We start from the raw sequence: 13,071 nt of genomic DNA on the forward strand, positions 1-13,071 counted from the left end.
CCATGTCCATCCCTTTATGACCACAATGTACCCAACATCTGATGGCTACTTTCAGCAGGATAATGCGCCATGTCATAAAGCTCGAATCATCTCAGATTGGTTTCTTGACCATGACAATGAGTTCACTGTACTCAAATGGCCTCCTCAGTCACCAGATCTCAATCCAATAGAGCATCTTTGGGATGTGGTGGAACGGGAGATTCGCATCAGGGATGTGCAGCCGACAAATCTGCGCCAACTGTGTGATGCCATCATGTCAATATGGTCCAAAATCTCTGAGGAATGCTTACAGCACCTTGTTGAATCTCTGCCATGAAGAATTGAGGCAGTTCTGAAGGCAAAAGGGGGTCCAACCCGTTACTAGCATGGTGTACCTAATAAAGTGGCCAGTGAGTGTATATGAAACTAGGGGAATGAGAGGAGAAAATAAGGAGCAGAAAGTAGGGACCGACAAATGAAAAACAGGAAAGGAAGGGGGGTGGGAGGGGAAGGGGTGAGGTGAGGAACAGGCATTAGTGGCATCGATAGAACTATGTGTAACAGTAAGTACACATAGTCACCCCCATTTTTGACAATCAGCCTTGCTAAAGCAGACAACTGGGGGCTGGTATTCTCAGGCTCGTAAGGGGCCATGGATATTGGCCCCCCAGCCTAAAAATAGCAGTCCGCAGCTGTCCAGAAAAGGCATATCTATTAGATGCGCCAATTGTGGCGTTTTACCTGGCTCTTCCCACTTGCCCTGTAGCGGTGGCAAGTGGGGTGATAGTTGGAGGGTTGATGTCACCTTTGTATTGTCAAGTCCTGAGGTTAGTAATGGAGAGACACCCCCATTACTAAGCCCATAATCACATGGTAAGAATACACAGACACCCAGAAAAAAGTCCATTAATTGAAAGAACGACACAGACTCCTTATTAATCTTAATTAAACCATACTTACAACCTCGCCTAATTCCACTGAAGCCCTCGATCTCCTGTAATAAAACTAAAATAAAAAACAGTATACCATACCTGTCTGTCGTTCTGCCCACGCCGTAATCCATGTCTGGGGGATAAACAGTTTTCAACCTGGACGGTGTCAAGATGCGACCGTCCAGGCTAAGAACCACTGGTGACTAAGTGGCTACGAGCGCGGCCTCAGTGACTGGTGGTGATGTCATCGAGGCTACGTCAGGTCACTGAGGTTCCGTTCCCTGAACTGCGGTGACCTCAGTGAGATTAATGCTAGCACAGTGAGTTTTATTACAGGAGATCGAGGGCTTCGGTGGAATTAGGCGAGGTCGTAAGTATGGTTTAATTAAGATTATTAAAGGAATCTGTGTCATTCTTTCAATTAAAGGACTTTTTCTCTGGGTGTCCGTGATTTCTTACAATGTTACTGTGGTGTTAGTAATGGGGGTGTCTTATTGACGCTTCTCCATTACTAACCTCGGGGCTTGATGTCACCTGACAATACAAAGGTGACATCAACCCCCCCCAACTATCACCCCACTTGCCACCGCTACAGGGCAAGTGGGAAGAGCTGGCCAAAGCACCAGAATTGGTGGATCTAATAGATGTGCCTTTTCTGGGCAGCTGCGGTTGCTATTTTTAGGCTAGGGGGTCATTATCCATGGCCCCTTACCAGCCTGAGAATACCAGCCCCCAGCAGTCTGCTTTAGCAAGGCTGGTTGTCAAAAAATGGGGATGGCCCCACGCCGTTTTTTTTTTAAATTATTCATTTAAATAATTGAAAAAAAAAAAAACAGCGTGGGGACCTCTCTACTCTTGATAACTAGCCTTGCTGAAGCTGACAGCTGAGGGTTGCAGCCCCCAGCTGTGAGTTTTGCCTGGCTGATTAGCAAGAACACAGGGGAACCCACACTGGGTTTTTTAAAATTATTTACAGCGCAGGAGTGGCTAATGAATACTCATCAGCCACTCTTGCTCTCTCTGTAATTAGCGGCAGCAGATGTTGGATGATGGGATCATTAGTCCCATCAGCTGACACCAGTGACCGGAGGTAAACTTTAAACCACTGATAACAGCTAAGCGCTCACGCTGTCTTTTGACAGCATGGCAACCATGGCTCTCTGACTGGCGGGGATGACTTCACCGCCAATCAGAAGCAGTGGTTGCCACCCTGTCATGCACATGACAGCATGACAAACACCCGGTGTTTGGGTAGCTGAACCCGAACAGTAACACAGTCTTCCTGGTGAAGTCCGTATTTGGTGTCCGTGCCCGGACAGTAGGTGTTCGGTACGGACGCCGAACTTTACGGTTCAGGTTCACCCATCTCTAGTAGTAATACATCTCATATAGGAAAGCATCCTACCCCTAGCACTGTGCCTGGTAGTAATGGATCTCATGTAGACGAGCATCCTACTCCCAGCACCCTTCCTGGTAATGAGACATCTTATATAGGCGAGCATCCTACCCCTAGCACCCTCCCTGGTAGTAATACATCTCTCATAAGTGAGCATCCTACCCCTAGCACTCTGCCTGCTAGTAATACATGTCATATAGGCGAGCATCCTACCACTAGCACCCTGCCTGGTAGTAATACATCTCACATAGTCAACCATCCTACCCTTAGCACTCTGCCTGGTAGTAATACATCTCATATAGGCAAGCATCCTACCCCTAGCACCCTGCCTGGTAGTAATACATCTCATAGGTGAGCATCCTACCCCTAGCACTCTGCCTGGTAGTAATACATCTCACATAGGCAAGCATCCTACCCTTAGCACTCTGCCTGGTAGTAATACATCTCATATAGGCGAGTATCCTACCCCTAGCACACTGCCTGGTAGCAATACATCTCATATAGGCAAGCATCCTACCCCTAGCACACACCTTGGTAGCAATACATCTCATATAGGCGAGCATCCTACCCCTAGCACCATGCCTGGTAGTAATACATCTCATAGGTGAGCATCCTACCCCTAGCACTCTGCCTGGTAGTAATACATCTCACAGAGGCAAGCATCCTACCCTTAGCACTCTGCCTGGTAGTAATACATCTCATATAGGCAAGCATCCTACCCTTAGCACTCTGCCTGGTAGTAATACATCTCATATAGGCGAGCATCCTACCCCTAGCACACTGCCTGGTAGCAATACATCTCATATAGGCAAGCATCCTACCCCTAGCACCCTGCCTGGTAGTAATAGATCTCATATAGGCGAGCATCCTACCACTAGCACTCTGCATGGTAGTAATACATCTCATAGGCGAGCATCCTACCACTAGCACTCTGCCTGGTAGTAATACATCTCACATAGGCGAGCATCCTATCGCTAGCACTCTGCCTGCTAGTAATACATCTCACATAGGCGAGCATCCTACCCCTAGCACTCTGCCTGGTAGTAATAGATCTTATATAGGCGAGCATCCTACCCCTAGCACTCTGCCTGGTAATAATACATCTCATTTAGGCGAGCATCCTACCCCTAGCACTCTGCCTGGTAGTAATACATCTCATATAGGCGAGCATCCTACCCCTAGCACTCTGCCTGGTAGTAATACATCTCATATAGGCGAGCATCCTACCCCTAGCACTCTGCCTGGTAGTAATACATCTCATATAGGCGAGCATCCTACCACTAGCACTCTGCCTGGTAGTAATACATCTCATATAGGCGAGCATCCTACCCCTAGCACTCTGCCTGGTAGTAATACATCTCATATAGGCGAGCATCCTACCCCTAGCACTCTGCCTGGTAGTAATACATCTCATATAGGTGAGCATCCTATCGCTAGCACTCTGCCTGCTATTAATACATGTCATATAGGCGAGCATCCTACCACTAGTACTCTGCCTGGTAGTAATACATCTCACATAGGCAAACATCCTACCCCTAGCACCCTCTTTGTCCTAATCACCCTTGTGTAGCCACGGTTCTGCACTACGTAGCGCCCTGTGCATTTTCTATTTCTCGTTGAGTGATTATTGTTATGCTGCATGTCATAGACGTTGAAATGATGAAGCAAGCAATGGATGGAAGATGAGAACATGTCAGGGACACAAATGAGGTAATTGGTCAATAGCACAAGAGAAATTATAGAAGTAGCTGATCATGCACTAGAGATTTTAAATGGCAATTTTTGCTTATTTTCTGTCTACCATCAGCACAATTTCATGATGTGAACAGCATGACAGATGTAGGCTGATGGTAAGTATTGTTGAAAAATTGTTTTACAGTGCTGGATTGGTTTGGTCGTTTTCAGCCGCTATAGTTGATGTTTTGCTCAATGACACGATTATTCATTGCAACTTTCTAAAACCAGCCATATTATAAGCAGTCGGAAAAACAAATGTTTTGCAAAGTATTGCTCCGACTTCCACTCTACGTGTGCCCCTGCATACAACTGTATTTGATAGGGAAAGGGAAGGAAACCACTGTCAGACCCTTCCGGCAGCATGTGGGCACAAAGGATTGGGCATGTTGAAATCCAGCATGCCCAATACGTTACCTTGACTTTTACATTCACACCTTTGATAGTTGGCAGGCCATGCTAAAGTAGGCAGGCTAAAAATTTTGATTTAATTTGTATTGGCACAATAGAACAATCCATGGAGTTGCCACATAAGAAGAACCCTAAAAGGATAGAAGACGTGACGAAAAACCAGGGTGTAAAATGTCAGCTGCTCTGCTGCTCATTGACGAGTTCCTCATAGTAAAGGACCATTAATACATCTTCTGTATCAGTGATTTTGTGAGTGGCGGCTCAGCCGACGTATTGGTCCCTGTTTAGTCTTCGCAACTTCTGACCATTTAGGATTCCTCGGAGGCTGACAGCACCCCGAACAGAACTGCCAGCAGCATCGCAGGTCACATCTGTACTCCACATGTTCTCATAGATGTGAGCAGACCCCCCTCAGGGGTGAGGGCTGCAGTCTCTTGCCTTTCTACTAAACTTTGATTTACCCTATATTATGCTGTGTTTCCCTATGAGCATTTTCCCCTTTTTTTTCGGTTTCTAGCTTATTCTTCACATAAAAGAATCAGCAGGATGAAAGGCTATGGGGGAGATAAGTACGGTTCATCAAACAGTCCTGGAAAGGATGGTGAAACCTTAACCCTACAAAGAAGCCCATACACCTTAGATAACAGTTGACAGAATGCTCCTTTGCATGTCAGACGTCTCTTCTGAATCCCCATACATATGCATGGATGAAATAGTTGATCCTGCATGTTTTTTTATTAAAAGGGTCAGTAGAGTAAGCCTCTGCCACATCTCTGGCGGCAGCGTAACTCCCAGGAAAACAAATGGATGGGGCGTTGTAATCCAACATTCCCGATCAGTTTCCTCTGACATCATATTCCATATACTTTAGATGGTTGGCCACTCCTTCCAATATCGTAAGGTCTGGACAACCTTAATCTAATTTATATGGTGGCCATAACATTAGGCGCTAGCAAGCATGAATCCAATCTTCATGGCGGCCATTAGTAACCCATATTGTATATCTATCAGCTTGTGGTGGGTAAGGTAATTTGGCACTGTCATTGAGGGATTGGTTGAATATAGTTGGTTTTCTCATTTGCAGGTCACATAATGTAATTGACCCAACGAACGATCCTTTAACTTTTATAGTCATATGAGCAGTCATAAATTTTTTTGCTTCTGCCATACGGACAATAACGGCTTCTTATACCTTCATGTGACTCCTTACACTTACGTCAATAGAGCATCCGATGAGTGAGCCCCTCTCAAAGGCTTTTTTCATAATCTTGTACAAATCTTTTGGAGCATCTTTTATCTCATAAAATTCAGTCACTCCCCCGGTGAAGTCTTCCATAGCCTCTGTAGTGTTTCCACCCTTGAGAGCTTCATAGGATCCATGTAGCCTCAAATAAACAAAACATGGAGAGGTGAAGGAGTCTTAGAGAGAATGTAACCCCTATAGTATTTCTAATCATTAATACCAGATAGAGATATATCTTCTGATCAGAGAAAGTTGTAGAGGATGGGGAGGAGGTGAGCTGTGCCATCACCTCTTTTTATTGGAAGATACAGTAGAGGTGTGTTATTGTGGAAGATGGGGAGGAGGTGAGCTGTGTCATCACCTCCTATTATTGGTGAAACCTGTGTTATCTACTGTACATAATCACAGAGTTGTAGGAGAGAGCAGCGCAAACATAGGGTCTTATCCGAGAGATATGACAGGCGGTAAAATCAGATTACACTCACCTTTTAGAAATATGTAGAAAGCATGTCAAATGGAATTTCAGCTGCAGCAGATCTGTGGCGACCTTGAGGGTCCAGTCGCCACAGAGGTACTGCACCTCATCCAGAGGTGTGGTATCCCACTCTCAGGTAGGGAGGGAGCACCACACAGGACTCCTAACACTCACACCCAACACACACCAGGTTAGTCAGGGCATCTGGGTGTACCCTTCGGGAGGATGGCCTCATCCCAGACTGGCTAGGAAAGGGTGTTGGTAGGTGAGTGGGGAAGGTAGGTAGAAAAGAGGGAGGAGCTAAGGAGATGGTGTGACAAGGAGTGTAGCCAATCAGTGACAGAAAGGTGACAGTGAGTGGGCGGAGTTAAACCTGAGGTAAAAGATCTTTCTGGAAGATCCAGTCAGTCGGTGACGGGACAGCGGAGGAGCAGGACTGACATGGGGAGAGTAAGGGTCAGCGAGACAAAAGAAGAAACCTCCTAAGAGAATAGAAGGCGTCCTAGGGGCACGGATAGTGCGAAGGCCAACCGTGGGGCCCGTATCCTGGAAAGGAATGACCGGGTCGCAGTACGGGAGCCGGCCCCTAAGTCTAGTGGAGAATACCGAACAAGGCTTAACTGGTAAGCTGGAGGCTGTAGTGACTGTGGTGCGACAGTCAGGTCCACAGGCGTTCCTCAAAGGGGCAGCCGTGGAGATAAAGGACCCTGGGGCCTGAGCCACGTCGCTCGGCGAGGTCTGAGGCTGCTGGATTGGGGACGCTGCTTGTGAGGGCGCAGGGCAGGAGAGAGGGGAGAGTGGCGCAAAGAGACGGCCGGGAGGGGAGAACATAGAAAGGAGTCCTAGGGGGGTGTCGACGGTCCGCCTGAGAGTTTGCTGGACCCCTCCCCGGAGGACACAATGCCAAGCGGGTCATCGTGTGCACAGGAATTGTGAGTAAAAAACCCAGAAACTGCACCCAACTGTATTCTTCGTGTTATTAACATCTCACCTGCTTTACACTGCATTCACCATCACCGTCACTGGCTCAACTGCCCTGGGACACAGCTCTACCCGAGCTCTACCAGTGGAGAGCTTCACCATCTCTGCTGCACTAACACCGTCCCAGAGGATCTACATTGCAGCGTTGGCTACCCTGGCCGAATACTACGGGTGGCGTCACGATTCCCCTTTCCCTATAATCCTCCTACCATCTTCCCCCTCATTGAACTTCCATCTACACTGGACACCCAGGGCCATGGACCGGGTCACTACTACCACCGTGACACTTCCCCTTTAAAGGAGCCTGACCGGCCTGGTACCGAGTGGCCCCCGGCCCTGTGGGGCGCTCCAGATCCATGGGTCAGCAATTGACTATAAGACATCAAAAGGATGGACGGGGAGGTTTGTGGATGATTTCCGCGCTTGCTGACAGTTATATGGGATATATTATATGTTTCATTAACTGTCAGCAAGTGTGGAAACCATCCACAAACCTCTCTGTCCATCCTTTGATTCACTGTACATAGTGGTATTACCAGTCTCTGTACAGGAGGAAGAGATGAGCTGCACCATCACCTCTTATTATTGGGGCATCCTGTGATATCCAATTTACATAGAGGTTTTGCCAGTTTTTGTACAGGATGGGGAGGAGGTGAGCTTCATTATGACCTCTTATTATTGGTGGATACTGCATTACCTACTGTATATAGGTGTTATCAGTCATTGTACAGGAGGGGGAGGAGGTCAGCTGTGACCTCACCTCTTATTGGTGGATCATGTGTAATCTACTGTATATAGAGGAGGAGGTGAGCTTTATCATCATCTCTTATGATTGGTATAGGATGGGGAGGCTGGGAGCTGCGTTATGACCTCTTATGACTGGTAGATTCTGCATTATCTCCTGTACATAGAGGTGTTATCAGTCATTGCACAGGAGGAGGAGGTGAGCTGTAACATCATCTCTTATGACTGGTGGATCCTGCATTATCTACTGTATATAGAGTTGTTATCAGTATTTGTAATCCTATCTATGATAAAAAAATAAAGACAACTGCTTTTGTGTCCATACTGGGTGCTTTTAACTGAATCCCCCAAAAACTGGATTCAGTCATTTGCCAAATTGAGTCATTAACCTCAAGCAAGAAAAACAGATACCAAAATATGCTACTTTGGGCATTGTTTTTGGAAACAATCAAATAATCAGTGTAAAAATAACTGTTCAATCATGATAGTTTTATGTGATATAAATTCTAATATCCATGGAGGCATGAACGATACTGCACTAATGGGTATCACTAGCAGTCAACCTCAAGCATGACATTTTCTGCTGGACATTTTCATGGACACCACTTGTATGTGTTTATATTTTGCTGCTTATATAAAAACAATAGATGATGGAAAGCAGTAAGACAGGTGCTTACTTTGCATAAGCTTTTTCCAGTAGTGCACTCCAGAATTCATTGCGCTGGGAAGATTTGGTGAAGACTAACTGATTGTTAAAAGTCGGCAAGCAATCATCGATTACAACGTCAACCCAATCTCCATAACGCCAGAACTGGAAAACAAAGCACCAAGAATTATGTAATATATAGTATAGAACAGTACTTTAACCTTCCTTAAAATTGGATCCTCTTCTAGCACACGCCACACACTCCTAACCACCAGCCGCTATATTTATCAGGGCACATTCACACAACCAAGTCGATTTCTGCATCTGAAAAAAAATGGATGGCTTCTGCGTTTCATCTATTTTTAATCAAGAGTCAGACTTACACACACGGATGTGTTAAAATTTAAACAATCCCCTCCAAATCTCCCCCCCAAAAAACAGGTATGAAAATAGTTAAATGAATTAATATGGACTTACAGGAATTTCTGTTGGGTGAATGTAATAATGATGGACAGCTATACTGCATTCTTACCCCTGAAGACAACAATCATGCCGTGTGTACCGTGTCATGAATGGTGATGTGCGTCTTATATAATGTGTTATGGTAATGTACAACATGTAAATAATGTAAAGCGTTCATGTATAATGTGAGTAGTGCATAGTACAGGGTAAGCACAGGATTAGATTAGGGATAAGTACTTTTATATAGTAAGTGGTTTAGCAGAAGTATAGGCTATAGGATAAGAACATAGGTTGAATCTATAGGGTAGGCCATACAGTAGCTAATAACAAAGCTAGCCCAGTGGGTAGGAACTAGTGCTAATAAAAAGTTGGCTCATCCTGACAGAAAGGGAGTTAGAGAAGTGCAGTGACAAGTCCAGTTTCAAGTCCAGTGGGCTGCTAGGGTCTGCATGAGTCTACCATTTGAGGCCGTGGGATGCCATACTGGAATCCCTAGTGTATTCTCCTATCGTGCCGGGAGCCCAAGGTCTGACATAGGGGCTGCCAGGCACATTGTGTCATTTGGCGTACAAGGGAAGGTGGACAGGAGCCCACCAAAATGGAAGGTAATGGATCTTGGGTGCACTACCGAACTGGAAAGGAGATCCCTGGGGCTAACCAAGCCAGTGGGCGAAGCGATGCTCAAGGAAGAACGAATGGTAGGGCTGAAGAAAGTAAGGAATATGAAGTGCTGTGCCCTATCCCACATGTCACCACTTGATGAACTGATCAGTAAATATTTGCTTGTTGAAATGAACTTTGTGTCCCCTAAATTTTGTGAGGAGGCTCTTGAGGATGGAGGCCTGGAGACAGCGGAGGCCTACAGGCTACAGGTGAGTGTGATGCACTCCACACCTGACAGAACACTGGGGCACCATTTGTCTGTAAAGTGCCAGGGTGTAACCAGACACTTTTGCGCACTTTACATAAATATACCTTTATATATATAAATATGACATAAAAGATGTAAATTGTAGAGTAACCAGTAGAAGGAGCATAAGAACATGTCTACTTTAGGAGCTGTATACACTAAACCATAAACCATTAACCAAGACTATCCATTAAGTAAATTTAAGTTTAAAGTGCTATTTGTGTTTTCCACAGATCGCACTTGTATCTGATAGTCTATAGTTCACATGTTTGATTTTTTTTCCTTGAACCGAGGGATCCACACAAAATTACAGAAACTCGTCCAATAATGATTTGAGTGTCAGATGAAACTCGCCAATGTAAGTCTGTGGGTCAGTGAAAAAAATCAGACAGCATGCCATCCATGTGCTGTCCGTTATTCATGGTTTGAAGCTTGAGAAACCAATTTTTTTTATCTGACAAAAAAATTGAATCTCTGACCAAAATCTGATGGTAAAAATGGACACACTCACCAAATTCTGATGGTAAAAACACTAATGAAACTCTGACCTTTTTTGTGTACAATAAAAATCACTGACATGTGAAGGAGCCCCAATGCTACTTTTTTAGATCCAAAAATCTTTACCTAACACATGGTACAATAACATTGTTATTTAAACATACACAACATTAAAATGTCTGCATTTATTCTCTTTTCACCTGAAAATGGAAAATCCCAGCATAGTTTTCAGTAAAATTCTGTTCCGGAGGTATTACTCGAAAAAGTAATTTTTCATTAAGGGTTAAACACGCAATAGCAGCCAGAAACCAGCAGTCACCTATTAAACAATAAAGTCTGATAGTTAGAATATAATACAAATCAAATAATTATAAATCAAGTTCACTAGAATATTTTCTTTTTGTAATAATTTGACCACTGGCAGCAGAAGTGTAAATAGTGAAAATCAGGGCAGGTCTCCACTCCTGGTGATGAATTGGGTCACCAAATGCCTTTATTCTTTTTTTTTTTTGTAAATACTTTATTTTGAAATTTTACACATCACCATTAAACACAACACCAGTTCTCAGGTACAGTTGGCGAAATGTTAAGCAAGGGTTGGTTTAAGGCGAGAAGGAAGGAAAAAATGAGGGAAAATTAGGTAGGGGAGAAAAGGGAAAAAGAAAGGGAAAGGGAAAAAGGGTACACATACATATACAGTATCAACAACATTAACATCAACATCATGTGGTTGACAACAGGAGCACAATCATTAAATGGCTGCACTTTGGAAAATAACACATCGCACTACATTACAATTGGGCTATCTAGTTTGGGGCAGTGAGGCTAAGAGCCCCAGAACAGAAGCCGTCTAATTCGGTTAAACTTGAGAAACTCTAAAATGCCTTTAAAGAGGATTGTCTTCTAAATACCTATTCCAAGGGGCCCAAGTCAACACGTAAGCTCTATGATTATAAATTTCCCAGCTAGACAGCTCCTCTAAGCGAGAGATCTGATTTATTTTGGTATACCATTCTCCCAACGTGGGAGGAGCTACATCCTTCCAATGGACAGCTATCAACTGCCTCGCCGCACTCAACATCAGTGGAAGAAGCCCATTTTTTTTGGTAAAAAATCTTTAGACGGGCATGAAAGGAGAGCCTCCGTGGCTCTAAGATCAACCTTTATTAGTTTTAATTTTTTGAGAACTAGTTCAACTCCCTCCCAAAAAACCCGCAATCTAGGGCAGTCCCAGAATATATGTGAATGATGTCCTCTAGAATTGAGGCATCGCCAACATTCATCATTATCCGCGAGGCCTAACTGGAATAATTTAGCTGGAGTTAAATGCCACCTAGTTAATATTTTATAAGAATTCTCCTGCAGAAGTACACATCTAGAAAAACCCCGAGCATTTGACAGCATTTTAGATATTTGGTCTTCTGTAAACGTGGTATTAAGTTCCATTTCCCAAGAGTGTATAAACGAGGGTTTAGAGTGTACAGTCGGAGAGATGAGATGCGAGTAAATGCGAGATATAATTTTTAGCCGTGGGGATGGAAGTTTAACCATAATATCTAACCAGGACCAATTAGATTTAGACGGGAATCTCCGTCTAAACTGTAAAAGTGTACGTCTGATGTGTTGTTTTTGGAGAAAATTTGTTGGTTGAGTCGACACGCCCTGTGGCCAAGACCCCTCCCGCAAGATGCTATTACCATAAAAACTATTCAACGTTTCTCTAGGGAGGTTGGACCATAAATTGTATGGGTCTTGAAAATCTAGCTCTAACAAATAGGGAATTGAGCCGATCGGTGTCAATATTGAGGGGAAGGTATCTTCCGGGAACTCTCCCATTACCAATCTTTTAATACGCAACGTAGTTGTAGTTACGTCATCCAACCTAAGAGAGGCCGGCGGTTTAGCCTTAGTCCAAAGATACGGCAAACCCCTCGGGCCCAATAAAGCCCAGTCAACACTATCCCCCTCCTTCCTTCCAGCACAGGACACCACCTTTAACCATCTACTGAGATGAATAGCCTTATAGTATAAAAGAAGGTCTGGGACCCCCAATCCTCCAGAAGAGATAGGGCGAGAAAGAAACTTATATGGCAACCTAGCCCTTTTAGATTTCCAAATAAATTTTCCAATAAGGGATTTTAATGTCCAAAAAATGTCAGGGGAATCCGAATCGGAACCATGTTCATGGTATATAGTATAATAGGCATTATATATGCCTTAAACACATTAATACGACCCATCCAGGATAAAGTGGGTAGGCTATACTTCTGCATCAGGCTTTTGACCTTTTGAATTAAAGGAATGTAGTTATTGTGGAATAGGTTGGCGGGATCTCTAGTTATCGTTATTCCCAAATATCTAATAGAATTAGTAGCCCAAGAAAATGGAATCTGCGTATGAATAGTGGAGGTCTGAGAGTGAGGGAGACCAACGCTTAGCACTTCAGATTTTGACAAATTAATTTTGAAGTTAGAAAGGAGACCAAAATGATGAAAGGCCTTTATTCTATGGGTATGTACGAATAGATTTTTAGAGGTGGTGAAAAATGATGAGAGTCATTGGTCGCCAATTGCAAAAGAAGCTGCCAGCAGCAGATCTTGATGATTTACCCAAGTGCTTTCAGCGTAGGAGAACATCCCTCAGACAACGCTTAATAACCT

The 13,071-nt window shown here is 44.2% G+C and overlaps 1 protein-coding gene across 2 annotated transcripts in view; it reads right to left on the reverse strand.

Moving 5' to 3' along the window:
* The window catches only part of CAPN3 (calpain 3), a 190,710-nt gene that overhangs the window by 142,048 nt on the left and 35,591 nt on the right, over nucleotides 1-13,071 (reverse strand). For both annotated transcript variants that reach the window (XM_073554179.1, XM_073554178.1), the window contains exons 3-5: nucleotides 10,612-10,730; nucleotides 8,573-8,706; nucleotides 5,669-5,837 (exon numbers count right to left, since the gene is read on the reverse strand). In XM_073554179.1, coding sequence (XP_073410280.1) covers nucleotides 5,669-5,837; nucleotides 8,573-8,706; nucleotides 10,612-10,730 — 422 coding nt within the window. The remainder of the gene's footprint in view (nucleotides 1-5,668; nucleotides 5,838-8,572; nucleotides 8,707-10,611; nucleotides 10,731-13,071) is intronic.

This window comes from Dendrobates tinctorius, unplaced genomic scaffold (assembly GCF_039654945.1).
Source record: "Dendrobates tinctorius isolate UK_male_01 unplaced genomic scaffold, ASM3965494v1 ptg000208l, whole genome shotgun sequence".
Classification (NCBI taxonomy): Eukaryota; Metazoa; Chordata; class Amphibia; order Anura; family Dendrobatidae; genus Dendrobates; species Dendrobates tinctorius.